Source organism: Saccostrea cucullata, unplaced genomic scaffold (genome assembly GCF_032062105.1).
Source record: "Saccostrea cucullata isolate Sc308-1 unplaced genomic scaffold, CSIRO_AGI_Scuc_v1 ctg8885, whole genome shotgun sequence".
NCBI classification, from domain to species: domain Eukaryota; kingdom Metazoa; phylum Mollusca; class Bivalvia; order Ostreida; family Ostreidae; genus Saccostrea; species Saccostrea cuccullata.
The window spans coordinates 1-27,275 of NW_026926241.1; the positions used below are offsets into that span (position 1 = coordinate 1).

General features: G+C 34.4%; 5 protein-coding genes across 5 annotated transcripts; all 5 read left to right on the plus strand.

Annotated features, from left to right (window-relative positions):
* Nucleotides 1-575: 575 nt before the first annotated feature.
* Nucleotides 576-3,822, plus strand: LOC134271192 (perlucin-like; the record flags this gene model as incomplete). Its single annotated transcript, XM_062753437.1, has 4 exons — nt 576-755; nt 2,432-2,522; nt 2,765-3,002; nt 3,764-3,822. Coding segments are annotated over 4 exons (537 nt in total), but the record flags the coding sequence as incomplete, so codon positions are not given.
* A 1,587-nt stretch (nt 3,823-5,409) lies between these two features.
* On the plus strand, nt 5,410-6,897 carry LOC134271193 (uncharacterized). The gene has a single exon (XM_062753439.1). It carries the CDS (start codon nt 5,410-5,412, stop codon nt 6,895-6,897), a length of 1,488 nt encoding a protein of 495 aa, XP_062609423.1.
* Nucleotides 6,898-15,275: 8,378 nt separating this feature from the next.
* On the plus strand, nt 15,276-16,754 carry LOC134271194 (uncharacterized). Its single transcript, XM_062753440.1, has one exon. The coding sequence runs from the start codon at nt 15,276-15,278 to the stop codon at nt 16,752-16,754; it is 1,479 nt and encodes a 492-aa protein (XP_062609424.1).
* Nucleotides 16,755-18,030: 1,276 nt separating this feature from the next.
* Nucleotides 18,031-19,521, plus strand: LOC134271195 (uncharacterized). Its single transcript, XM_062753441.1, has one exon. It carries the CDS (start codon nt 18,031-18,033, stop codon nt 19,519-19,521), a length of 1,491 nt encoding a protein of 496 aa, XP_062609425.1.
* A 4,078-nt stretch (nt 19,522-23,599) lies between these two features.
* On the plus strand, nt 23,600-26,230 carry LOC134271196 (uncharacterized; the record flags this gene model as incomplete). The annotated part of the gene is made up of 3 exons (XM_062753442.1): nt 23,600-23,952; nt 24,042-25,031; nt 25,990-26,230. Coding segments are annotated over exons 1-3 (1,584 nt in total), but the record flags the coding sequence as incomplete, so codon positions are not given.
* Between the last annotated feature and the right edge of the window lie 1,045 nt (nt 26,231-27,275).

Sequence of the window (27,275 nt, forward strand, 5' to 3'; positions counted from 1 at the left end):
TATTTCTAATGCTGGCCAACCTCGGGCTGACGCTTGTACTGCAGCCTTATTCAGGACACAGTCAGTACAAGTGACAGCCCTTCAACTGCTGTGCACACTGCTAGCCTTATTCAGGCAGACACACTGTACACAACAGCCTGGTTGCCAGACAGGTCGACAAGACGGATTACAGCTGTGGTGGCTAACCTCTGTTGCTGGTTAGCCTCTGAGTGGCTTGCCACTCGAAAAACACAACATCCTTTATTTATTACTTTTCTTTTAGACTAGACCAAGGTCGACTTCTTCTGTAAGCTGACTTTATAGTCTCACTTATATCGCTGTCTGTTCACACACGTCTTAATGCTTGTACTCTCCGCAGCTTACACTGGAATGAACGCTTGATACTGCGATTCAGCCTTTATATACATTTTAAAGCGGAATTTACACCCGCAACCTAATAACTGAATCTGTATGATAACAATATAAATTTCCGGAATATTACAAAATTTTGTGGTTTAAAAATAATATTATATATACTGAGTATATATATATATTTAATTATTATCAATATTAAACACAATTTTTTCTATGAACAGAAGGACAATGAAAAAAAAATTAATTTAGGAACACTAGCTCTTTTGTCCTGGTATCAATCATTTTTGGAGATTTCTGTACTTATTTTTATAGTGGTTGCTGACTGTCCAAATGGTTTCACAAGACATGATGAGTCATGTTACGTCATTAACCGTGTCTTAGCAACGTGGGCTCAAGCCAGTGTGAGTGCAGGGCACAAATCCATGTAAACACTTCGTCACATGACAGTTTATAATTCTATCCAGCAACAAAATCCAAGATAAAGTTTGTCGCCGATTTAAGGTAAAGACAAGAGGCCCAGGGGCCACAGCGCTCACCTGAGCACATTGGGCTTGAATTTATTCCCCCCCTCCAGGCGTTCATCATTTGAACAAATTAGAATCTACACTACCTGAGGATGATTCCATATAAATATCACTAATCATAGCTTTGAAGTACTTGAAAAGAAGATTTTAAAAGGTTTCCCTATATATCCCTATGTAAAACTTGGGTCGGCCATTTTGGCCCTACCCTAGCCCCGGAGGTCATGATTTGAACAAACTTGAATCTACACTACCTGAGGATGATTCCACATGAGTTTCATCTTTCCTGGCCCAGTGGTTCTCGAGAAGAAGATTTTTAAAGATTTTTCCTATATATTCCTATGTAAAACTTGGGTCGGCCATTTTGGCCCCACCCTTGCCCCGGGGGTCATGATTTGAACAAACTTGAATCTACACTACCTGAGGATGATTCCACATGAGTTTCATCTTTCCTAGCCCAGCGGTTCTGGAGAAGAAGATTTTAAAAGATTTTTCCTATATATTCCTATGTAAAACAAGGGTCGGCCATTTTGGCCCCATCCTTGCCCCAGGGGTCATGATTTGAACAAACTTGAATCTACACTACCTGAGGATAATTCCACATGAGTTTCATCTTTCCTGGCCCAGTGGTTCTGGAGAAGAAGATTTTTAAAGATTTTTCCTATATATTCCTATGTAAAACAAGGGTCGGCCATTTTGGCCCCACCCTTGTCCCGGGGGTCATGATTTGAACAAACTTGAATCTACACTACCTGAGGATGATTCCACATGAGTTTCATCTTTCCTGGCCCAGTGGTTCTGGAGAAGAAGATTTTTAAAGATTTTTCCTATATATTCCTATGTAAAACAAGGGTCGGCCATTTTGGCCCCACCCTTGCCCCGGCGGTCATGATATGAACAAACTTGAATCTACACTACCTGAGGATGATTCCACATGAGTTTCATCTTTCCTAGCCCAGTGGTTCTGGAGAAGAAGATTTTTAAAGATTTTTCCTATATATTCCTATGTAAAACTTGGGTCGGCCATTTTGGCCCCACCCTTTCCCCGGGGGTCATGATTTGAACAAACTTGAATCTACACTACCTGAGGATGCTTCCACATGAGTTTCATCTTTCCTGGCCCAGCGGTTCTGGAGAAGAAGATTTTTTAAAAATGCCATTAATTTTTAACAAATTCATGATTATCTCCCCTTGGAAAAGGGCGTGGCCCTTCATTTGAACAAATTTGAGTCCCCCTCACCCAAGGATACTCTGTGCCAAGTTTGGTTGAAATTGGCCCAGTGGTTCTTGAGGAGAAGATGAAAATGTGAAAAGTTTACAACGACGACAACAACAACAACGACAACGACAGACGACGGACAAATTTTGATCAGAAAAGCTCACTTGAGCCTTCGGCTCAGGTGAGCTAACAAGTAAACAGCGCAACAACGAATATATGCCGCAACATTGTTTAATTCTAACGGAAACGTTTTGGTTTAAGTTGAACAATATGCTTAATATATGCATTCAGCATGAAAATTGTTTTATCAGTAAAACAAACATTATTCTGTTTACAGATATACTGTCACGCTATTCAAGCTGAATTGGTTTCCATAGAGAGCCAGGCGGAGGACACCTTCCTTCGAGGATATCTACAAAATGAAGGATGTAATGGAATTTATCGTCGTTAAATCACTTAATATGTCAAAAATTTCAACACGTTTATTGGGCGGATCCAGAAATTCTTCTTAAATGGAAGAAAAAAGGGGGTATCGAAAATGTAATAAAAAAAAAAATTCAAATTAGAAAGCTAAAAATAAAAAAGAACGGTAATATCTGTGCATGTATTTAGCCTGACTATTCTAGTAACCATTTAAAACCAATAAAATGTTTCCCTTCATTCATTTTAGCCAAATATGACCATCCCCGGTTCTGGGTCGGTGGAAGTGACCTCCTTAAGGAGGGGGAGTGGACGTGGACTAAGACCGGAAGTGTGATTGGTTCCCATGGGTTCTCCCACTGGGCTCCGGGCCAACCGAACAATGGAGGTCATTTAGACGAACACTGTATGGAGCTAGAGGCCGGAACTAACTGGTTTTGGAACGATGACGAATGCGAGAATCGCAAAAACTTTATTTGTGAGAAATCGTGAGTCAGTTTTCATATGGATCAAACCGCTCTTTATTACTGTAGATCAATAAATTTTCTCGACACCTTATTTTCACGAGATAGTCATCGACTCTTGATGAGTAAGAAAAAATTTTCACGAATTGTGGTTATTGCTCTATATAATCCTAAGGAATGCTAGAATACGCTAGAATTAAATTTAAGCGAGCACGATACTATATAGTATTTCACGTTATTACGCGAAAATAAAGTTCTCGCGAATAAAAAGTAGGTTATATTCAGCGTTAGAATATGTCGACTTTATCGTTAGAATTTTTCATGCAGTTGAACTTAATCTTTAGGGTTTTACTGTCATTAATAGTTCTGACTCTGAGAATCTTGATTTTGAAAGAAATCATAAGATCCCAAAAGTTATTTTTATAATACACAAGGAGCTATAGTTTAATATGTAGTTCTTACCATGACATTGAATGTGTTGACCTAAATTTCATTTTATTTTACAAAAGATATACCTCAATGCAGTCGAAAATCTTGATCAAGTTTGTGCCTTTACTTACGCCTTGAAAAAAAATGTTTTGGTACTTGTTTTAAGACTCATTGTATAATTGGGTCGTATGTTAAAATGCATAACAAGAAATATAAGAGAAATATAAGAGAAAATCTGAATGCTTTAATTTCTAGCTCGAAATTAAATATTCCGTTCAGAGTTTTAGTACAGCTTTTAGAACAATTCTAGGACTCAATATAATGCTATGTATTTATATATTGTTCTTATATTTCAGGCTTTACGATACAACAATCATTGGATAAACTTATCAAAATATTAAATTAACATAGATTACATTTTCGTTTTCTTTTTTCAAGATGTGGATTATTACTAAATTTACTGTAGAAGCCAGAAAGGACGTTGTCTACTGGCATAAAGCCATTTATTTTGTAATGTCTGACCAGTCACACAGATACATGTATTTAAACCTTTTTATGTTCTCCAGTGTAATTAAACTAATATTACAAGTTCACTGAAGCTAGTTTTTTTTTGCACACACCTATTACCTTATGTTGACCATATCACATCCAAATTAAAGTAATAAAGACACAAAGTTTGACGGATGAATATGTCATTTATTATCCATGTATAAATGACGAAAGATAATTAAAAAATACATCAGATAAAGGGGAGATCACTCCTGAAAAAATGTGTAAATTTGTACAAAACATTAGTTGATCTCCCAAGTGTAACATATTACATCAAGAAAATCCAAATAAGCCATCCAGAATTTAAATGATAACAATCAGCAAAAAAGATGGCAGACAAAAACTGCCAAAGTACAAGCATGCAATGTTTGTACACACTGCCACCCAAAACACTGTGCATGTATTAAAAACACCTTTTGATGTTTATCTTGATTTACGTACTTGTAAGAGTATCCTCGCAGTTCCTAGGTGTTGAACATCTTCAGTCAAAAGTTACTGTATTTCTTTAATTAAAAAACTAAAACAAGCATTGTTTACCATATAAAGATTCATTTTATATAGTGTTTTCTTTGCAAATAGAATCGTTCTGTGCAGCGCATCATTTGACTATTTTCTGATCATCCGTGGCACCGAGAGCGGAAGAAATTAAGAAATGTGGGATTTATTTTGACTCAAATTTTCAAATGTCTAATGCATCCTTAATACTATAAAGGGTTTTTGGATGTCGATCCCCGTTCCTAGTAACGGTGTCTTCGGTATTTCAATTTGCAGTAAGTTTTTTGGCAATGGAAGGGCTACTAACAAAGGTTAAGATTTTAAAAGAAAACCGAATATATTAGGATTTGTTTTTAAATATAACATTTATTAGGAATCAGTTCCACGTAAATTGTATTTTCCCCCAAATTATAGATGTTTTTATGTTGACTTCATTTCTCTCAAAAGTATTTTTGAGAAGAATCCATTTTAGACACACACACACACACACCCTCACACACCCTAACAGACATCTGAATTATGGATAACGCACAGTTCTGCACTCCCCACATCTAATGACAAAACTATGATTAACAACTCTATACGTTTTCTAAGTAAGAAAATAAATATATTTTTGTAATTCAAATGAATATATTATTTTTAATGGCGAGTATCACACCTGTATGCTTTTTGTACATTCCATTGACTGTCTACATTTTGAACCTTTCAATACACTGTAGACACTACACATGTATAAAGAACCGACTTCACAATCCTTGTTGTTACCTAAAAATATATATTTATATATATAATTTACTTTCCCAAAATTCATGTTTCATAGTATACACCTGTATTGTGTAAAAGTCTTCGCACACTTAGCTGTCATATTAAATAGATTTAAAGGTAGACTTCACAGTCTTTGTTGTTATCTAACATGCACACCAAGAACTAGGTCATTGGTAGGCGACACCCGACAAACATGGCTGCCAGTACACCGACCAAAAAATACCCACTGGGTTCTCCACAAGAACACATTAAAATGTGTGAAATCCATGAAAAAACTATTGATATGGTATGTGAGGACTGTGATGAATTTATTTGTGTTGAGTGTGCCTTAACAGGGCATGGAGGGCATGATCCGAAAACTCTTTCTACGGCAGCCACTCAGAGGAGGAGAGGTCTACTTAAATTTTTGAAGAAGATCAAGGAAGAGGATCTTCCTGGGATTGATGAGAAGATGGAGAAGATTCCACAACAGATTACAGAAAATAAAGAATTGTGTGACTCTGAGATTAAGAAGCTACAGAGGCATTATGATAAAATTATAGCCGGGTTGACAGAAATCAGAACACGTAATGAACAAAAACTAAGAGACAATCTAGTTAAAAAGAATGATCAGTTGAACTATGTTAAATCTCAGTTAGACAATAAGAAAAGAGGAATTATTGACACAGTGGAATTCATGGAGGAGAACAACACTACCATGTCAGATTACAGCTTGATTGACAACTACAGAGAACTTAGAAAAATGCTGTCTGAATTGGAGGTTCATATGACAAACTGTGAATATTCAGTGAGGTTCGTTAGAGGTGATATCAAGGAAGACTTACTTGAGTCTTTGTTTGGAAGAACTTTGGATTTAGAGAATATTGGAGCGACTAAGATAAAGTCATTTGAATACGGAGATGAAGAAATTATTGTGTTGAAGGCATATAGTGAGGACCAATGTTACGTTAAAGAAGTTAACTCAGAATATACAGAAATAGTTAGCAAAGAAGGAAACAAAAAGAAGAAATTTAGTATCACACCTTTTGAAATGTGTGTGACTAATACCGGTGATATTTATTTCACTGATGATAGCAACAAGTCCATCAGCTGTCTTTTACCATCAGGATCTGTGTCAACAGTCATCAGTACAGATCCACTGATACCAGTAGGAATCTGTCAGTCAGTGGTCGGTGGATTACTGGTCACCTTGAGAGATTATGAATCAGATGATTATAAATTAAAGTCACACAGCAGACGTCTGGTGAGATACATCACAGTGACAGGTGACGTCATCCATGAGTATGAGTACCAGGAGGACGGTCAGAGCAGACTGTTTACAGTGCCAACCAGACTCACACAGAACAGTAACAGTGATATCTGTGTTGTGAACCGTACAAATAAATTCACCGGTGATCTAGTAATTATGTCTCCTTCTGGTAGTTTAAAGTATGTTTATCGTGGACAGAACCTGATAGAGGACTTTTGTCCATCATTTGTAGTATGTGACTCTCTCTATAACATCCTTGTTACTGACCATAACAACAAACAGATCCATCTGCTGAGTTCTGACGGAGGATTCCTGAAATTCTTACTGACAGAAAACGAAGTGAACCATCCAATAAGATTATCAATGTACAAGTCAACACTTTGGGTGGGATATTATGAAGGCCTTGTCGAAGTGTTTAAATACAGAATATAAAATGTAACAGAATATTTTTTGGAATTTATTCATAACAGGAAGTATTCTTTAAGAGAAGAGTAATAAATTCATTGTCTGATGCTTGTAAAAAAACACCTCACATTTTGTTAACAATGAAATTTACTTATAAAGATTTCTATAGCGTTCACATTTTTTGTTAAAAATGAGATCGATTTACTCTTCAATAAATGATTTAAACAACATTTCAGCTTTCTCGTGTGTAATGTTTGATTTCTTGAACCACATTATAGATAAATTACTGTAATCATAATAAACATTTTTATACATTGCTGAATGAAAAATTTTAAATGAGCGATTGTGCATAGTGCATACACTATGTAGATTTGGTAAAAATGACCTTTCTTTCTCTTAATTACCTATAACTTAGCAAAAACGAAGAAGTTAACTCTTAGTAAGTGCTTTGTACGGTAGTTAACGAGGGCTGTTCAATAAATAATATCCTCGGTGCTCAGATTGATTGATTGATTGTATACTGTTTAACGTCCCTCTCCAGAATATTTAACTGATATGGAGACGTCACCATTGCCGGTGAAGGGCTGCAAATTTAGGCCTATGCTCGGCACTTACGGCCTTTGAGCGGGGAGGGATCTTTATCGTGCCACACCTGATGTCAAACGGGGCCTCGGTTTATACGGCCTCATCCGAAGGACCGCCCCATTAAGTCGCCTTTTACGGCAAGCAAGGGGGTACTGAGGACATATTCTAACCCGGATCCCCACGGGGCTCCTCGGTGCTCAGAAAGAAGCAAAAGACGCTTTTCAATGATTTAGTCTTAATAAATTAAGGGGGACCTATGTCGTTCTACGTCAATGCAGCGTTATGTGACGTCACAATAGCGACGTTTGATTTTTATTTGTTGACTTTTGCAACAGTTATATAGGCATAACATTGCTATTAATCAATAACACACACAATTTAAAAAAAATTATCTCCGGTTTTAAGTTTTATTTGTTTTATGGAGTTTTTCAATATTAGAATTCTCTTCCTTTGGTTGATAATTCGTAGCAATTTCAGTTGTGAAGAAATACCTCGATGATATGCTGATATATAAGTGCAAAAAGATTTAAGATAAAATTCAGCAAAGAAAGCGGCTTAAATCGGGGAAATATGTTTAAATTTATGTTTACCATTAATTGTATTTTCTGGATAAAACTAAGAAAAAAATTAAGAAATGTACTTGTACTTATATTTGCTTATTGATTTATAGTACATGTAGATTTTATTACATAAAGTCATTCCTAGTTGTTGTTGACGGGGAAATGAGGGTGGGTGGGATAAACAGAATGATTAGAATGAAGAAGAAAATAATTAATCTGTTTAAATTGTTTCTAATCAAAACAAAATACTCTTTTTTCACAAAATAGTTTTATATTCAGATGTTTGTCAGTGCTTACGTACCTTTTTTTTAGTGCAGAAAGGTCAATATTTATTACAGAAGAGCACGAAAATAAGAGAAAACGTCATATTTCTCGTTTATTTTATCATAAAGGTATACTTTTTTCTTTGTTAAAATAAAGAGATAAATTTGTTCTTTCAAAAAACATGAATTACAACATTTTCACACAAAGACTTTTTAAGATATTACCAGTTATGCATGTCGGAATTGTAAAAAAAAAATACGACAAGAAAAACGGGGTGATACTTACATTGCGCTTCTTTATAATTTTTCATGCGAGATAAATTACAATGAATTTGCCTTTATTTTAAAGATACAAGTCATATAAATTAAATACTTGTTGATTTCGAATGTGATTTGACATTTTTGTTCTTTTTAGCGCCTATTTGGAGTAGAACAATAATGTCTGAAAATAATCTATTTTTAGCATTTCTTACTGTTTTTGCACGTGCTCCTGTGTAAAAATAAGTAAATAAAGGTATTGTTTTTAATACCTAAAAATTAAGAGCAAGTGGTCAAGAAAGAAATATCAAAGTTTTGAAAATTTCACACAAAGACATTTCCGACATAGGTCCCCCCTTAACTTAATATTCTTTTTCAATTAAAATACATGTCGATAATTTTTTTTATCCAACTTCTGATTGTTTTTAGAACTCATTTTTGGGTATGACCCTTAGTATACTGGAAAATGGCAGATCTTATGATTTCCTGGACTAGTTTCCTCGTTCTGTAAAGTGCTTTTTTTCAAGTTTTGAAAACGAAAAAAGTCAAAAGGCGAAATATCTGGCAAATATTGTTAGTGTGATTAACAAAATTCACTTTCTGTTTATCCCAAAAACTCCTTTAATTTCAGGGCATGCGGGTTTGGACGCTGTCATGAAGAAATTTAATGTGGATTCCGAATTCTAGTTCCTTCCTCTCATTAACCTTTCGTTTTTTTTTTTTTTGTTTTTGTTTTTTGTTTTGCAAAAAAATGCCTTCTAGACTCTTCCAGAAATGAAACTGCCTCCCCGAATACCAATTTTAACAAGAAGACCATTAATATTTAGGAAAGGAGTATATATGATAAGAGCCAATTTTGGCCCCCTAAAAATCAACATTTTAGAATGAGATTCAGATATGTTTAATTGATATTTATTTTGTAGAAGAGATTATATCAGAATTATTCCCAATATATTTTTCACATTTATATGCACTCACTAGCTGTAAATGACATGAGCAATAATGCTATTTTTGCTATCTAGCAAAAAAGTCAAAAATATGCCTTTTTCTTGATGTTTTTTTCTTATGGGAAACATAGAGCGCAGTGTAGAACATACACAGTTTTTCTGTCACTAATTAGTATTTGATAGATACGTCTTTGGTAAAAATATAAATCTTGTTCTAGACTGCACTCTATATTTTCTGGAAGTAAAACTGTTGAAAATATGCAGTTTTATACAAAATATGCTAAAATGGCGGGAAAAAGTGATTTTTATGATGTCATATTTCTAAAATAACGGCATTTGGATCAAAATTAAAATGATCAATAAAGGTCGCATATATAGCTGTACAAATTAAAGCTATAGATATAGTAAAATTAAGATATTCATTTTAAGGGGCCAATTGAGAAACTAACCATATATCGCTCTTTGCGTATAAAACTTTCTTTGAGTTCTTGCAATTCTTTGCTCTTAACAGACCTTTGCTGTTTTTGTCAAGTACATCTTACTGAAAATTTTGTTTTGAAGGTTTTAAGCAATAGATTCAAGTTTCATTATTTATTTACTTCAAAAAAGTGAATCTGTATAAATGTATATGTTTTTAATATTTGTTATATAAAGTTACTTATCATTTACTATCGAAACAACGACAGGTCCCTTTTTTTAGAACATCGAATTTTACTTCTCGGATAAAAGCGTACTTTGCATATTTCGTGTTTTATATTCTAAAATTGAAAATTAATACATTTTTAAATATAAATGATGCGTGTGTCTAACTTCAATTTATATTTTATGCAGCCAACATTTATTTGAGGAATTGATAAAGTTTAAAATGGTATCGTTTTTGATTGATTTTTATCCGACTACAATTTTTTTTAATATTTGCGACTATCGTGTCGATCAATTAGACGCATGCCTTTTTACACATATCGATTGATTGATTGATTCTGTATTGTTTAACGTCCCTCTTTGAGAATTTTTCACTCATATGGAGACGTCACCGATGCCGATGAAGGGCTTCAAATTTAGACCTATACTTGGCACTCAGGGCCATTTAGCAGTGAGGGTTCTTTATCGTGCCAACGCCTACCGTGACACGGGACCTACGTTTTTAAGGTCATATCCGAAAGACCCGTGACTTTCACTTCTAGTTCCGAGCGCTTGGCGAAGGAACAGTCACTACCTATGTTTACGTCTTAGGTATGACGCGGCGCCGCGATCGAGAATCGAACCCGGGCCTCCCGATCACGAAGCGAAAGCTCTACCACTAGGCTACCGTGACCGGTTTTACACATATCGAAGTGATTTGTTAATCAAGATTCATTTTCGTTGTCTACTTTATATATTTCCCGAGCGACAATTGATGGTAACATCAATGTTTTCTTGTATGTAATATTTTTGACTCTCTTTGACGATTGTTATAAGGAAAAAAATATAATGACATTTTTTTGTGCGCACTTTTGCGCTTCCTAATTAAATATATATATTTTTACAATTAAATGCAACAATTAGTTATCTTATTGATGTTACCTAGCACGAAGAAGAACGACCGAGTATAAACATTTAATCAGGTTAGAACTAAGAAGGAGGGTAGATTTCACTGTTTATTTTATTTAAAATTTTACTTATATACAAGTAACAGCTTTTCAAAAAGCTTGCCTGACGTAATCAATCAATATCTGTAAGAGAAGTGATAAACCTTTTGAGCAATACTTTTTTGTGTTTGAAATATGTCTTTTTATTTGAGAACCTTGTAAAAATATTTAATTATTTAACATGTAAAAGAACGATGCCTTTGATGCACTCTGAAGAGTTGTTAACAGAATGGTTAAGTATGTGGGTTTTCTGCCAATCGCAACTCCTCGGGCCTTATCTAGGGAAGGAGACCACAAATGTATTGTTAATCTATACGCCATGACACCCCCCCCCCCTTTCAAAAACTTTGAAATAAAAGCATGGATGATGTATATAGACCTATTTTCTGTGTAATATGGAGTTAATTTTATTCAATGTAATTATATTATCTAAAATATACTATAGAAGGGACTTCTAACTCCGTTTTTACTATGAACAGGAAATGTATAAATTTTTAACATCCGATGATGTCGATACATTCGAGTTTGTTTTTCGACCTCTGACGAGAAGACCCGAGATGATGCGATTGACTTTTCTGCAAGTTGATTGATCTACCCCTGAATCTTAATTTAAAGCTACACCTATTCTGAAATCTGTTGTCAAATCATTCATTGTGAACATTTTAGAGAATGGATATAACTAAATACATATGTTGTAGGAAAGCATTTTCTCCAATGAAGTAAACAGTAGTAGTTTGTGTTCATTGATCTTTTTTTTCTGAAACGTGGGTACTATAATTTTTTTAGAACGAAATAGGTAAATCCAACATTTAGGCCTTTGTGGAAAAGAAATCCAAGATTTCGCACAGGTAATTTCTTTCGTCAAATCGTCTGGAACCTGGTTGAACTGCGACGATCGTTTGTGGTGATTGGACTAGTCCATTAAAATATGGAATAAACCAACAGAGGGGAAACAAATTAGAGAAATCATTTCTTTTATTTTGCATGTCCATATTCTGATACATACGATTCATATGTTGTTTCAAGGAATAAGATATAATTTGCAGATAGAATTTCTGAATGATAAGAAGATGGAGGTTACAATAAACTTTATTTAATTCCATGGAAGTTAGCACCCCCATTCATACAATAGAACAATCCAAGAAAAGGCGCGAAGATCGCTTACTCGTGACATTTGGCGCGAAAAGAGCGATTCACCCCTTTTGTAGAACATAAATGGACCGATCCAGTAGTATAGAAATGCGGAAAAAAAGATACACGGACACTTTGAAATGGTAAATCACACGGAATAATCTGTTTCATGCAAACAGAGTAAACAAAGTAAATACTGCATTATTTTGCATCAGTAAAATCATTGTTTCCCAGAAAAAAAGTTTCTTTTAAAATGCAGGTAAAAGATTTCCAATGTAAATCAGCTTGGACAAAATCTAGCTCTCTGGGTATGATCTATTAGTTTCGGATCAAGCATTTATCATGCAATCCTTATACAGCCTGACGCCGTGACGTCAGGCAATAATTAAACGGTGTCCGCAACTATGTTGTAAATAAGTTTAACATAAGTGCTCAGTTTTAAAACCACTGGATTCTATTGACAGCAAAGAAACACTTGGGAAATGCTAAAAACTGACATGCATACAAACAATTACATACCTCGGACCTGCTTTAAACAAGTTTCAGCAACTAGTTGTCGTTCATAACAGCGAAACCTAGCAGCAGTTGCAGGACCTACGTAAGTTGTTATAATTTTTTATGCCCATTATATAATTCTTTATCATTAAAATCCACCTGCTCATTTGTCTATAAAACAGGCATCGGTTGCTGTAAATGTCACATATTTCATTGAATATTTCTATGAAATTTTTAACAAGTTTTACAGCAGCTTTAATGAAGCTTTTATTTTCACTCTAGTTTACTGATTCTTTATCATTCATTTATAATGCAGTGTCTCGAATAGCCCTTGTTTTCCAGCATCTCAAATTGAAACTATGTGATGAAAAGTGGTCACATAAACTGTTCTAAATTCAGTAAAGATTCAATAATGCGAAAAAGCCAAGTTTAATGTCATATAATATCTGTTTTGTATGTCATACAGTTCAGGACATTATTTATTGAACAACCCTCGTATCTCTGGCAACATGCGTATAAAGTATGTCAACATGCAAGCTTTAAGATAAGTACATGTACGTTCTAACCAATCTTTTCAGAGAATCACTTATCAGTTACCAGTATTTGAATTCCTACATTTGAGATGTGACATAATAATGTTGACATACAACTTATTTATGTCAACATGCATAATTGTTTATGTAGACATGATTTTTTTTATAATTCTTTATTTATTTTACACAATCTTCCATTGTTCATCATACAAAATTTAATATTTTTACAGATTTTATTTTTTTCATTTTGTCAACTTGCGAGCTAATTTTGTTGAAATGCCAATTTATTATGTGAATATCAAAAATAGCTATGCTGCCATGTGTCTTCATATCTCTCCTGGAGACAAGAATAAGCGCATATCAACATTATTTTCTTGAATATGGACAAAAACACATTGCATGTAAAGAGGATTAATTCTGTATAATTACTGAAAATTCTAAAAGCCGTAATATAGTTGTAAGGAACATAGACAAACGATCAGTCGTCAACTTCCTAACATATATAGAAATCTACCCTTATCACCTAAGTGATTAAAATCTCAGCCACCATTTTTCTCCATGTACGTATTTCATTGATTCGATATGCAAGTTCATGCTCTATCAATTCTTAAACGAGGAAAGTTATTGACAAAAAATACTCTTGTTAAAAGTAATCATTTTTCAAGTTTTATGGTCAATACATTGACTTATCAGCAAATAAATTCTTTAAGTCAAATGGTGACTGATATTTTTTTATACAGGGATGCTCACGTCTTCATGGCACACAATCCATGCAACTGACTGAACTTTCCACAGATTTCCTTTTTTTCAAACATGGCAAGGAGAACACGGCGGGTGTGACTGGTTGGCAGGGTATGCTCTCTCCCCTATGGCACCTGATCCCACCTCTGATGTTTTAGAGGTCCGTGTTTGTTAAGCTTCTATTTTGTATTGTTTCAAATACTTTTGATCTTTAATACTATTCGTTATTTCCATAATTATGTTTCATACAGAACAATAAATTCTTTATACATGTAATGTAAACAATGTATGTTTGTTCATGTATAGAAAATATCATATCTGTAACTAAACGAGATTCAGTAAATCACTTAAACTTTCTAATCGTATTAAGAATTAATTTTTCAATTGAAAAAAAATCTACTTTGTACGAACATATATACAGGATCTGTTTATCCAACAAGTTTTGTTTTTATTTCTATTCCCGTGCCTTGATGAGGAGATAAGGACACACAAGGAATTGGAAGAAATATCCAACTACAAATCATGGGAGATTTTTTTTATCCCATGTTAAATACCTCACAGCCAATGTTTTACACTGTTTTTGTATAGAACTCCATGTTATTTTACTTCATTAAACTAACGCAAAAACCATTGTGACGTTACAACTGTGGGATATGACTCGAAGTACTGTGTGCAATGAGCCTCCCATATGAATATAATGGCACTGTCCATGTTTTACTATGAGAAATCCAAAATATGTGTCGGATCAAAAAGTAAAATAGGTGGTGCACAATGGCATTATGTAATAAAGTTTTTTTTTTCTGAAACTCTCATCAAATTTCATTCAGTGGTATGAGAGGAATTGCGGATATGAGATGGGTACCCTAAAGCGTAAGAGACAGACGTACGGACGGACAGACGGACGGACATACCGATTACCATATGCCCTTCCGCTTTTCAAGCGGGGTATAAAAAATTTCTAGTGGATCATATCTATGTGAAAAAAGGAATAGTTATAATAAAAATTAGTACATTTAATGTATGTTTACACTAACTGAAATTCCAATTTTTATTTTCATTAAAAATACTTGGTTATATCAGGTAGGATTTAAAAGATCATATTTTTCTTCCCTCATCATGATTGTACATCTTTAAATTGAAATAGTAGAAAGCGTTTGATATTTAACTGACATAAAGAAAAATTTAAAGTCTGATTTAACATCTTACAAAACACACACAAAAACAGTAAAAAAAACTAGGTCACTGATAAGAGGATCTGACAAAAATGGCGGTAAATAACTCAGAATATCCATTTGGATCTCCTCTAGTGCACGTTCAAAATTGTGAAATCCATGGCTTACCTATTGATCTAATATGTGAGGAGTGTGTTGAATTCATTTGTGCTAATTGTGCCAGACATAAAGATCATGAATGGAAAACTCTACCAACGGCAGCCACCGAAAGGAAGAGAGGTCTGCTTGAATTTCTTAGGAATATCAAGGAAGATGGTCTTCCTAACATTGAAGAGAAGATAGAGAAAATGTCAAAACAGATCGCAGAAAATAAAGAGGTGTGTGACTCCGAGATCAAAAAGCTTCGGAAGCATTATGATAAAATAATGGCCAGGCTGACAGAAATCAGAATACATCATGAACAAACATTAAGAGAAAATTTAATTAAAAAGAATGGTCAGCTAAACCATATAAAAACTGAGTTAGAAAAAAGGAAGAGAGTAATTGTTGACACAGTGGAATTCATGGAGGAGAACAACAACAACATGTCAGATTACAGCTTGATTGACAACCACAGTGAACTGACTAAACTATTATCTGAATTAAATGTTCATATGACAATCTGTGAACATTCAGTGAGGTTCACTAGAGGTGAAATCAATGATGACTTACTACAGTCTTTAGTCGGAAAAACTGTGGATTCAAACAATATTGGTGTAACTCAGATAAACGCATTTCGATACGGAGGTAATACAATAACTGTGTTGGAGACATTCAATGAAGATCGATGTTACATAAGGGGCCACAAATCAGAATATACAGAAAAAGTAAATAAAGAAGGAGTAAAGGAACATAATTCATTTGATATCATTCCATATGACCTGTGTGTGACTAATACTGGTGATGTATATTATACTAATGCTAGAAACAAATCTGTCTGTTTTCTTTCACCCTCAAGATCTATCTTTAAAATATTCAGTTCAGAATCATTGGTACCTCGAGGAATCTGCATATCACGGATCGGTGGACTACTGGTCATTTTTACAAACAGTGAATCCGATCTTTGCAATTTACAGTCACAAAGCAGATGTTTTGTCAGACATATCACATTGATGGGTGATTTAATCCATGAGTATGAGTACAAGAAAGATGGTCACACCAGACTGTTTACATTTCCAGTCAGAATCACACAGAACAGTAACAGTGATATCTGTGTTGTGAACCGTACAAATAATACTACAGGTGAACTAGTGATTATTTCTCCCTCTGGTCATTTGAAGTCTGTCTTCCGCGGACAGAATCTGACAGAGGACTTTAGACCAACAGACGTAGCGTGTGACTCCCTCTGGCACATACTTGTTACTGACCTTTACAACAATCGAATCCATCTACTAAGTCCTGACGGGGAATTTCTGAAGTTCTTACTGACAGAGAATGAAGTAAGCCGTCCATCGGCACTGTCCCTATACAAGTCAACACTGTGGGTAGGATACCGGGAAGGATTTGTCAAAGTGTTTCAATACAGAACGTAAAATATGACACTGATTTTGTTTGAATTATTTCTTGACGTAATAAAATGAATTTCTTTATAACAAATGATCAAATAAAATGTTAATATTAACACGTGTGACGGTTTTTATTTTTATTAAGAATTTAATCTTTCTTTTTAAAATTCATTAATTGTTCAAAAATACTCTATACAATTTCTGATAGTCACTACTGATACTGTCCCACAATTATACACTTTTATGGTCAATCAAATATACTCTGATTTAATTTGAAGCAGTGGCCCAAAATGATGGATACGGATATGATCGCGCGTCTGGTTCTACGGAACGGCCATAAAGATCAAAGAACTGTAAAGTAATAATTGGATTGTCACGCAGACGACCCAGCTTCAATCCCAAATTAGTTTCGATCCTTTTTTCATATTGAACTTTAAATTGGTATGTGCCATGTCTCTGGAACAAAAAATGTCAATATCAGTGACATGCAGTATTTTAATAACATTCGTTACTTTCAAAGCATTTAATGATAGCAATAAAATTCCTCAAACGTGTAGTTGAATTGCTTCTGTCTCTATCTCAAATTCATACATGCCATGACAACCACTGCAAAGATAATAACAACAACCTTTTCTTTTGTACCACGGAAGATTGATCCTGAATCAGCGCTAGGCAACAATATCATGGTCAATCGGACAATTGACCTGTCATTCTCCGCGATGAGCGTTTTCTTACAAAAAAAATAATTTCTTCCTAGGAGAATTTCTCTAATACATATTCAAATGCCTTTAACATGTCTAAGGAGAGGAATGGATTTTTCTAGAGTTTATCTACCTCCAAAATATTTTAGTTTGAGAACGTCATCTTAAACACAGGCATTTAAAGCATGGATAATGTATATACCTAAATCCTCCCTACGTAAATAATTACCAATGTATAATTATCGAGTTTACATTTTCATCACCAAAAAATTAAAATTTTGTCATTCTGTGCAATTGGTATGTACTTTTTTAATTGTGGCTGTATACGGTATATAAAGTATATACTTTACCATATTTGACTTATATGCAAAGGAAATGATGATAAATTTTTTTCAGTATTTTCTTAATTTCAAACGAAAATCGTTCATTTAAATGATGTAAATAACACCTGCATGTTTTATCTTGATCACTTCATTGTACATCTACCTCTCAAATATCGATATACTGCATGTACAAAGTACGACTTGACGAATACTTGAGATTGTATACCATGCACATTAAAACTGGGTCATTGGGTCATTGGTAGGTGACACCCGACAATCATGGCTGAAAGCAACTCAGACGAAAATTCGTTAGGCTCTCCTGTAGTGCAACATAAATTGTGTGAATCCCATGGGTTAATTATTGATATCATATGTGAGGGCTGTGATGAGTTCATTTGTGGTATGTGCGCCAAGACAGATCATAGAAATCATAAGTGGAAGACTCTTACCACGGCAGCCACAGAAAGGAGGAGGGATCTTCTTGAGTTTCTGACGAAGATCAAGAAAGAAGACACACCGGAGATTGACAAGAAGATAAAGAATATTCCACAACAGATGACAAACAATAAAAAAATGTGTGACTCTGAAATTGAAAAGCTAGAATGGCATTGTGGAGAAATAATGGCAAGATTGACAGAAATCAAAAAACGTCATGAACAGGCATTAAGAGACAAACTGGTTGAAAAAAATGATCAACTAAACAGCGAGAAATCAGAGTTAGAAATAACAAAGAAAAGAATTATAGACATCGTTGAATTCTTGGAGGATAACAACAGCACCATGTCAGATTACGGCTTGATTGACAACCAAAGAGAACTTACAAAAATGTTTTCTGAATTAGAGTTTCAAATGACAAACTGTAAACATTCATTGAAGTTTTCTAGAGGAGAAATCAATGAAGATTTGTTAGAGTCATTGCTTGGAAGTACATTTGATTCAAATAATATTGGAATGTCTCAAATTAATTCATTCAAATATGGAGATAGTGCAATACTTTTCTTGGAGGCTTTAAGTGAAGATCAATGTTACATAGAAGATTATGAATCAGAATATACAGAAGTTAACAAGCAAGGTGTAAAAGGACGTAAAATAAGTATCACTTCCCATGCTTCTAGAGGCATATGTTTGACTGATAATGGTGATATTTATTTCAGTGACTCTCGTACAAATTCCATCTGTTGTCTTTCACCATCAGGATCTGTGTATACAGTCATCAGTACAGATCCACTGGTACCAGGAGGAATCTGTCAGTCAATGTATGGTGGACTACTGGTCACATTGAGAGACGAGGAATCAGGTGAATATTTTTTAAACTCACACAGCAGACGTCTTGTGAAACACGTCACAGTGACTGGTCATGTCATCTATGATTATGAGTTCCTATGGGATGGCGAGACTAGACTTTTTACATTGCCACTCAGAGTCACACAGAACAGTAACAGTGATATCTGTGTTGTGAACAATACAAGTGACTATTCAGGTGAACTTGTTATCATTTCATCCTCTGGTCATATGAAGTCTGTCTACCTTGCGCAGGAGATGGCAGAGGTCTTTAGTCCTGTTGATGTGGTGTGCGACCCTCTCTGTAATATCCTTGTTACAGATTACTACAGCAAACGGATCCATCTACTAAGTCCTGACGGGGAGTTCCTGAAGTTCTTAATGACGGGAGATTATTTGAACGGTCCATTCTCACTGTCTATGTACAAGTCCACACTGTGGGTGGGATATCTTGAAGGACTTGTCAAAGTTTATCAGTACACTATGTAAAAGGAAACATGTATTCTTTTTTCTCTAAATTCATTCATCACAATAAAATATCTTCATAAGAACTGGCAAATTATACTCTGTAAATAGCTATCAATTTATAATCACTCAGACGAACTCATAACAGCGTATTCAGAATCATAAATTGATTAATTGTTCTGTTTATTTTTAAACAAAATTTCCTGAATCATGTTATAGATAAAGCACTCATTGTAAATAGATTGATTGTACATTGTATATAAATAATGTACATCCTGGTAAATTGCGTGTTTGAAATAAAGAATGACTCAAATCTAAAATGTGTTAGTTTGTGACAAGAAATTATTAAGAACAGAGTATTGTTTTATTGTGCTACCCCCATCCCTAAAACTATCTATGTACGATAAATTATGTCAACATATGAGAAAAGTATATAAGCATGCAAGAACTACACGGACTGAGAATATATTGTGTGTTTGTTTTGCTTTTGAACATGTCAACTCTGAATTTTCTGGATTATAGTATAAATATTTTTCATTTATACACAACAAGGTTGCCACTTTTCCGAAGGATTAAGAATAACGTTAAAATTTTGTGAAAGTGCAAGGATGTGTCAATCAAACCCGCCAAAAAATTTCAAGTTTTAATATCGTTTTAATGAAGTAAGATTTTAAATTAATTTTTGTGTGAAATGCTATTAAAATATATAATTCGTGATATTATAGAGAAGAAATTAACTTCAAATCTGTGTCCAAGTACCTTTAAGAAGGGGCACGTTTATTGCAGAGTTTATATACTCAAAAATATGCCAATCTGACTATGTCAATAAAGGATATAGATAAATAACACAGATACGAAGGTTTTCTCAAAAGTTCGTGGACGATGACGTTTTTTGTTAAAATAAATGGTTTCATATTTATGTAATGTATAGCAAAATATTTCCTATTAAAATCAAGTCAGAAAGATTTAATTTTGATTGATGGAACTTTATATTTTTGTAAAAATCGGTTTTTGTTTTGTTTAAATGTTTACTAAGTAATTAGATATGATATATCTGTTACAAACAAAATAAATAATGAATTATCTTCGGATCAAAAGCAAGTCACTAGCGCAACGCTGTCCATTATCACCGATGCCTCGCGAGAGACCGAGAACTTCACTTCCATAAACATGGTAAACAGCCCATCTGAGCCACGTGGAGAAATCGATATTGCCACATACTATGACATACATCTGCACTCCATCATCCGATAAGACATCGACCCTCAGTCATTACCATCCAACTTCTTACGCAATTCAACGTCTTTTGTTATTTTAACACACACAATTCTGTTTCCTGACCATGCTGACCAACTTCCCGTTTCATCAACTGCAACATTGCATTCAATATGGCAGTAGAGAAGTTACCTAGGGCCTATACACGTGTTCGTGCTTCCGACAACCTAAATCTAGGTCACATATATAAGTAAAGTTAGCAACATTGCTTTGAGCATAAAATAAAATTCTTTTGTTGTTTATTTTACAAATGTTGATATTTGACTGCAGTTTAACTAAATAATCAATAAATTTGTTTCGTGTTTGTATGGGACTATTTTTTATAGTAAAATTTGACGTCATGGGGCGGGGCAATGGAAAATATATAACATAGAATACCTCGTGCATTCCAAATCTACAAAATTAGGCGGTATTTCGATTTATTTTAAGATTGTTATTTCAAGTTAAATGGAAATATTAGGAATCACCGTCAATTTAGGAGAGTATGCCAGGGACATCAACAATAGTGGGAAACAAGGGATAATTCTAGCATATGCAAATTATTCCATGTTTCCCACTATTGTTATGCCCTGGCATACTCTCCTAATTAGACAGTGATTCCTTAAATCATTTTAATCCAAACACTTTATTTCAAAGTTTATGGCATTTTAACCTTGATCCGCGCGCACTATCTGCAACCTTTCAAGACCCCGATTTTTACAAAAATATAAAGTTACATCAATAAAAATGAAATCTATTTTACTTGGTTTTCAGAGGAAATAATTTTGATATACAAATGATATATATGGAACCATTTATTTAAACAAGAACGTCATTGTCCAAGAACTTTTTAGACAAGCCTCGTGTAGGACTCCAAAGTGCGATGATCACGACAAAGTCCGATGGTGCTGAAAACAAGTAACGTTTATGACGTCATATTACTAATGTACCAAACTACAATGCCGCACAATGCGAAGGTTTTAAATAAGTATTAATAATTATCATTATGCGAAAACTAATCCTTATCTTTCGAAAAGTGTGTAGGCCTAACAATTATATAGATATCTAGATATCTTGGGTGGGTGCGATACTAACCCTAATAACTCGACTATTGTGCGAGGACTAACCCTAAATCAAAGCAAATAATAGGACTAACCCTAATTAGTTGAGTAGTATACGAGGACTAATCCTAATATCTCTGAAACATGTAAGCAATGCGCAAAAACAAAAGCCTATGCAAGTATAAATTCGAAAATGATGGCATTTGAATGCAGAAAAATTGCGTCAAGGATTGACGTCGAATTATTGTGACGTCATAAACGCCGATTGTTTCTCCACTCCATCGGACTTTTGCGTGTCAGACCATCGCACTTTAGCGCAGCGTGTCTCATAGGAAACGAGCCATCGGACTTTGGTGTGACCACCGGACTTTGGCGTTCGTACCGACAACAAACCATCGGGGCTTGGCGAGACCATCGGATGTTTGCGTCACCATCGCACTTTGGAGACTTACATATATAGCACGGATAACCCATATCTCTGATCACTAGGGCTGTGTATTGAGCAAAAAATTCCGATACGATACGATACAATATTTTTTAAAGCGATATGCGATATATTGGATTCTAAAACATGTCCATCAAAAAAGGCTTATTAATCATTTAATGAATGGATTTCTTAAAAAATTTAGTGTTTTATCACCCATTTCAAAGTTCTTATCCCATAGTCAGTAAATATAATACTTCCAATCGAAACTTTTAATGACTGTAAAATCAACAGGTTAAAATGACGTTGTTATGTATTTTATAATAACTATAAAAACTGTGTTCTTTCTTTTATAAATCTATAATTATTGATCAGTTTAATTCAAAAAAGTGAAATATAATCTTTCCTTATCAAAATTCCTTTTTAGTAGAATTGAAAGAAAAGCTTCTTGTCCGACGTATTGGAAGTACATTGTAATTTTTCGACACGATATTTTTCTTGAATATCGATACGTATCGATATATCGATATATTGATACAGCCCTACTGATCACCCTCTACTTCATTATAAAAGTAAAATTAAGCAGTCTACAATTTTATAGAAAATATTAGATTTCTCCGTCAATTTCATTCCATGTCATTATCTGCAATTAGTACTACTTTTCTTCAATTTGACGGTTCACGGTAAAGTTTGGATATTTATGAATTATATACTTAATAAAACTAGTATGCAAAAAAAAATAAATAAATATAAAACAAAGTCATTTTTGGTTCATTTCAGATTAATAAATATTATTTAAAAGTCGTGGGTTACACCTGAAACCTTCATTTAAATGTCATTACTTATCCACTTGTCAAAGGAAGCAGGACCATGTAGCAAGGGGTTCAGAATTGGGAGGAAGGGAATGACAAGGAAAAAGTTCAAACATTTTTAAAAGTGGGCAACTCTCCCATTCTTTTTTTAAAAAAGCTTAAAAACTTAATTTCCCTGAATTTGCCAGCGCTCTATCTTACAGCAACAATAAAGTGTGAGTGTGTGTGTGTGTGGGGGGGGGGGGGGGAGTTGGGTTTAACCAGTTGAAAACAATTATACCAAAATACTTTCCTAAAAAGTGTGGAGTTGCTCCACCCCTTTCTACTGGCCTGGATAGATACTGTGTATATAAAATTTTATTTAAAACTTCTTGTGATTATTTCTACATAAGAACTAATTCTTCTACAATCAATTTAATTTACACTTGACTGCGTTAGACTTTAATATGCACCTAGCTATTAAATTGAATAGATTCAAAGTTAAACTTCACGTTCTTTGTGGTTACCCAACATGCATATTAAAAACTGTGTCAATTGTAGGCGAAAAAAACATGGCTGCAAATAACCCACAAGAAAATCCACTGGGCTCTCCCCTAGTGCACATTAAAATGTGTGAATTCCATGATTCACCAACTGATATTATTTGCGAGTACTGTGATAAATTTAACTGTGTCAAATGTGCTAAAACAGATCATAAAGATCATAATTGGAAAACTTTACCCACAGCAGCTACCGAGAGGAGGAGAAATTTACCTGAACTTTTTAGGAAGAGTAAGGAAAGAGATATACCTAGAGTTGAAGAGAAGATAGAAATGATATCGGAAAGAATCATTGAAAATAAAGAATTGTGTGACACTGAGATTAGAAAGCTTCAAAGACATTATGATGAGATGATAAGCAGGCTGTCAGAAATCAGGAAACGTAACGAACATTTAATAAACAATGATTTGAAGGAAAAAAATGAAAAGTTAAGTGGTGTAAAAACTGATTTAGAAAAAGGGAAAATGGCATTGTTGAGGCAGTTAAGTTTATGGAGGACAACAACGTCACCATGTCAGATTATAGTTTGATTGACAACCACAGAGAACTGACACAATTGCAGCCTACTCTGGATGTTGATTTAAATGACTGTAAACATTCAGTTAGATACAGTAAAGGAGAAATTAATGACGAGGTGTTGCATAGCTTATCTGGAAAGACACTGTATTTAAATGATATCAGTTTGACTGAAGAAAACTCGTTTAACTATGGAGATAGACGAATAACACTATTGAGAGCATCGAACGAAGATGAAAGTTACATAAGGCAATCTGAGTCCATATGCACTGAATATATTAACACGAAGAGTGCGATTAAAGATGAATTTAAAATTTCTCCGAGTGACATGTGTGTTACTAAAAGTAGAGATGTATATTTCAATGACTTTAAAAACAAAACCATCAGCAGCCTGTCACCATCTGGAGCTATCTCTATAGTCATCAGTACAGATCTTTTGGAAGCATGTGGAATTTGTGAGTCATTGGCCGGTGGACTACTGGTTACACTGAGTGACATAAAGTCAAATTATTTCCAATTAGAGTCACACAGCAGACGTCTGTTGAGACACATCACATTGACAGGTGATGTCATCAAGGAGTATGAATACCAGGAGGACGGTCAGACCAGACTGTTTACATGGCCAACCAGAGTCACACAGAATAGTAACTGTGACATCAGTGTTGTAAATGGTACAAGTAGCACTATGGGTAATCTAGTGATCATTTTTCCAACTAGTCGTATAAGGTCTGTCTACCATATACAGAACCTATCAGAGGACTTTAAGCCAACTGATGTAGTGTGTGACTCCCTCTGTAACATCCTTGTTACTGACCTTTACAACAAACGAATTCATTTGCTCTGTCCTGATGGGTTATTTCTGAAGTTCTTATTGACAAAGAATGAAACATACCACCCATTCAGATTATCACTATACAAGTCTACATTGTGGGTGGGATGCTTTGATGGACTCGTCAAAGTGTTTCATTACAAAATGTAAAAGTAATAGCGAGCGCAGTGATATTGAAAAGTTATTGAACAGATATGATATGTAAGGACAGTGATGAAGTCATTTGCGTTGAGTGCGCCATAGATAATCTAAGGGAGTACGATCCAAAAACTCTTACAATGGTGGTCCCCAAAAATGAAGAAGTCTACATAGATTTCTGAAGAATATCAAAGAAGAGGAACAACCTGGGATTAAAGGAGAATATAAACAAGCATATGCAGAACAGTTAAAAAGGTAGGAGAAAAGGGTGGATTGATTGATTGATTGATTGTAACTTGTTTAACATCCCTCTGGGGAATGTTTTAGTCATATGGGAACGCCACCACTAGCCAGTGGAGAGTTACAAATCTGTGGCCCTTTTCACAAAAATTATTACGACTAAGACTAAAAATTTTCCCCATTGTACAACAAATATTTAAGCTGCAAAAATATTCTTTTTCTTTTTCATTATACAAATATTATGCATAATTTCATTGTAAATAATTTTGTTCAGAAACATATATTTATTAACTAAGAAATAACAGAGTTGTAAAATTTTAGTCTTAGTCATGTTTTTTTTTTTTGTGAAAGGGGCCACTGTCCTATACTCGGCACTCAAGGCCATTTAGCAAGTAGGGATCTTTTTAGTACCAACACCTAGTGCAACACCGGACCTCGGTCTCATCAGAAGGACCGGTCTCCATGATCAACAATGGGATTCGAACCCTTGAGGATTGAGTCGTTATTTTCCGACTCTAGAGCATACACCAACCACTGTGCAACGCGGGTGACGAAGTAGAAAAGGAACATAAATTTATTTTCACTCCATATGGCATGTGTGTAACTACATGTAATACAAGTGATTTATATTATACTGATGATAAATTAAAAATAAAGTTCATCAGGATCTATTTCTAGAGTTATCGGTAAAGATCCAAAGCGACCATTGGGAATCTGTCAGTCAATGGATGGTCGACTACTGATCACCTTGATAAACAAAGCATTAGGTGTTTACAATTCAGACATCTGGAGAATTGACGTCATCCATGAGTATAATTACCAGATGGACAGCCAGACCAGACTGTTTACGTTTCCAAATATAATCACACAGAACCACAGAACAGTAGAAGTGATATTTATGTTGTCAACCGTACAAGAAGTACTTCTATTGAAATAGCGATTTTGTGTTTTACTGGTCGTATAAAGTCTGTCTACCGTGGAGAGAACCTAACATAACTGATGTAGAGGGTGACTCCCTCTGTAGCATCCCTGTTACCGAAGCTTATAACAAATAGATCTATCTGCTGAGTCCTGATGGGAAGTTCCTGAAGTTTCCAATGAGATAAGATGAATTTAACCATCCACATTCACTGTCCCTATACAAGTTTACACTTTGGCAAGGATACGTTATGGACTTGTAAAAGTATTTAAATACAAAATGTTTAGCACAGTTTTGCTGCAATAATATTGTACATTTGTATTATAATCTATATTTATCGTCCCCCCCTGTTAATTGATTTATTTTACTGATGATAAGTGAATTGAAATTAAATGTTTATATTTCAATGTCTATTTAAATCACTTGCACGTAATTCCTTCATTTCAATGGTTTATCTACCTGTCAATTATTAAGAGATACTTATGAACAAAGTTCGATTTACAATCCATGTAGTTATCTGAAATGCACATTTTAACTGGTTCATTGTTAGGAGACACCCGATTGACTGCCAGTAACTCATGATCAGTATAATATCCTTTAGGCTCTCCTCTAGTGCACATTAAAATGTGTGAAAACCATGAAAAAAAATTATTGATATGACATGTGAGGACTGTGATAAAGAGCTAAGTTCACGAAGTGCAAAAATCCGCCTAGTCACCAAAGTAAATAAAACTTTCTCACATAATACTAGAGGATTTGTAGGTCATAAAACAATTTATTTTTTGGTAACATCTTTTCTAGTTTTCCTTTTACAGTCATTTAAATATCGTATTGTTTTTTCTTCCAAATGAGTATTGTAACGTCATGACGTTGACGTTACATACAGGACAACTCCAAAATGATATTACGAAGTTTATCCAAAAGTATTATATTATAATCCCTACAAAATCTTAAATATATGAATTAAAATTTATTACTGTTATTTATTTTGAATTTTGTTTTCAAATTTCATTTGATTTTATTTGATATTACATTATCATAAACA

Bases quoted from the DNA above. Each gene is read 5' to 3' on its own strand.
- LOC134271195 (XM_062753441.1), top strand. From the start codon at position 18,031: ATGGCTGAAAGCAACTCAGACGAAAATTCGTTAGGCTCTCCTGTAGTG.
- LOC134271193 (XM_062753439.1), top strand. From the start codon at position 5,410: ATGGCTGCCAGTACACCGACCAAAAAATACCCACTGGGTTCTCCACAA.
- LOC134271194 (XM_062753440.1), top strand. From the start codon at position 15,276: ATGGCGGTAAATAACTCAGAATATCCATTTGGATCTCCTCTAGTGCAC.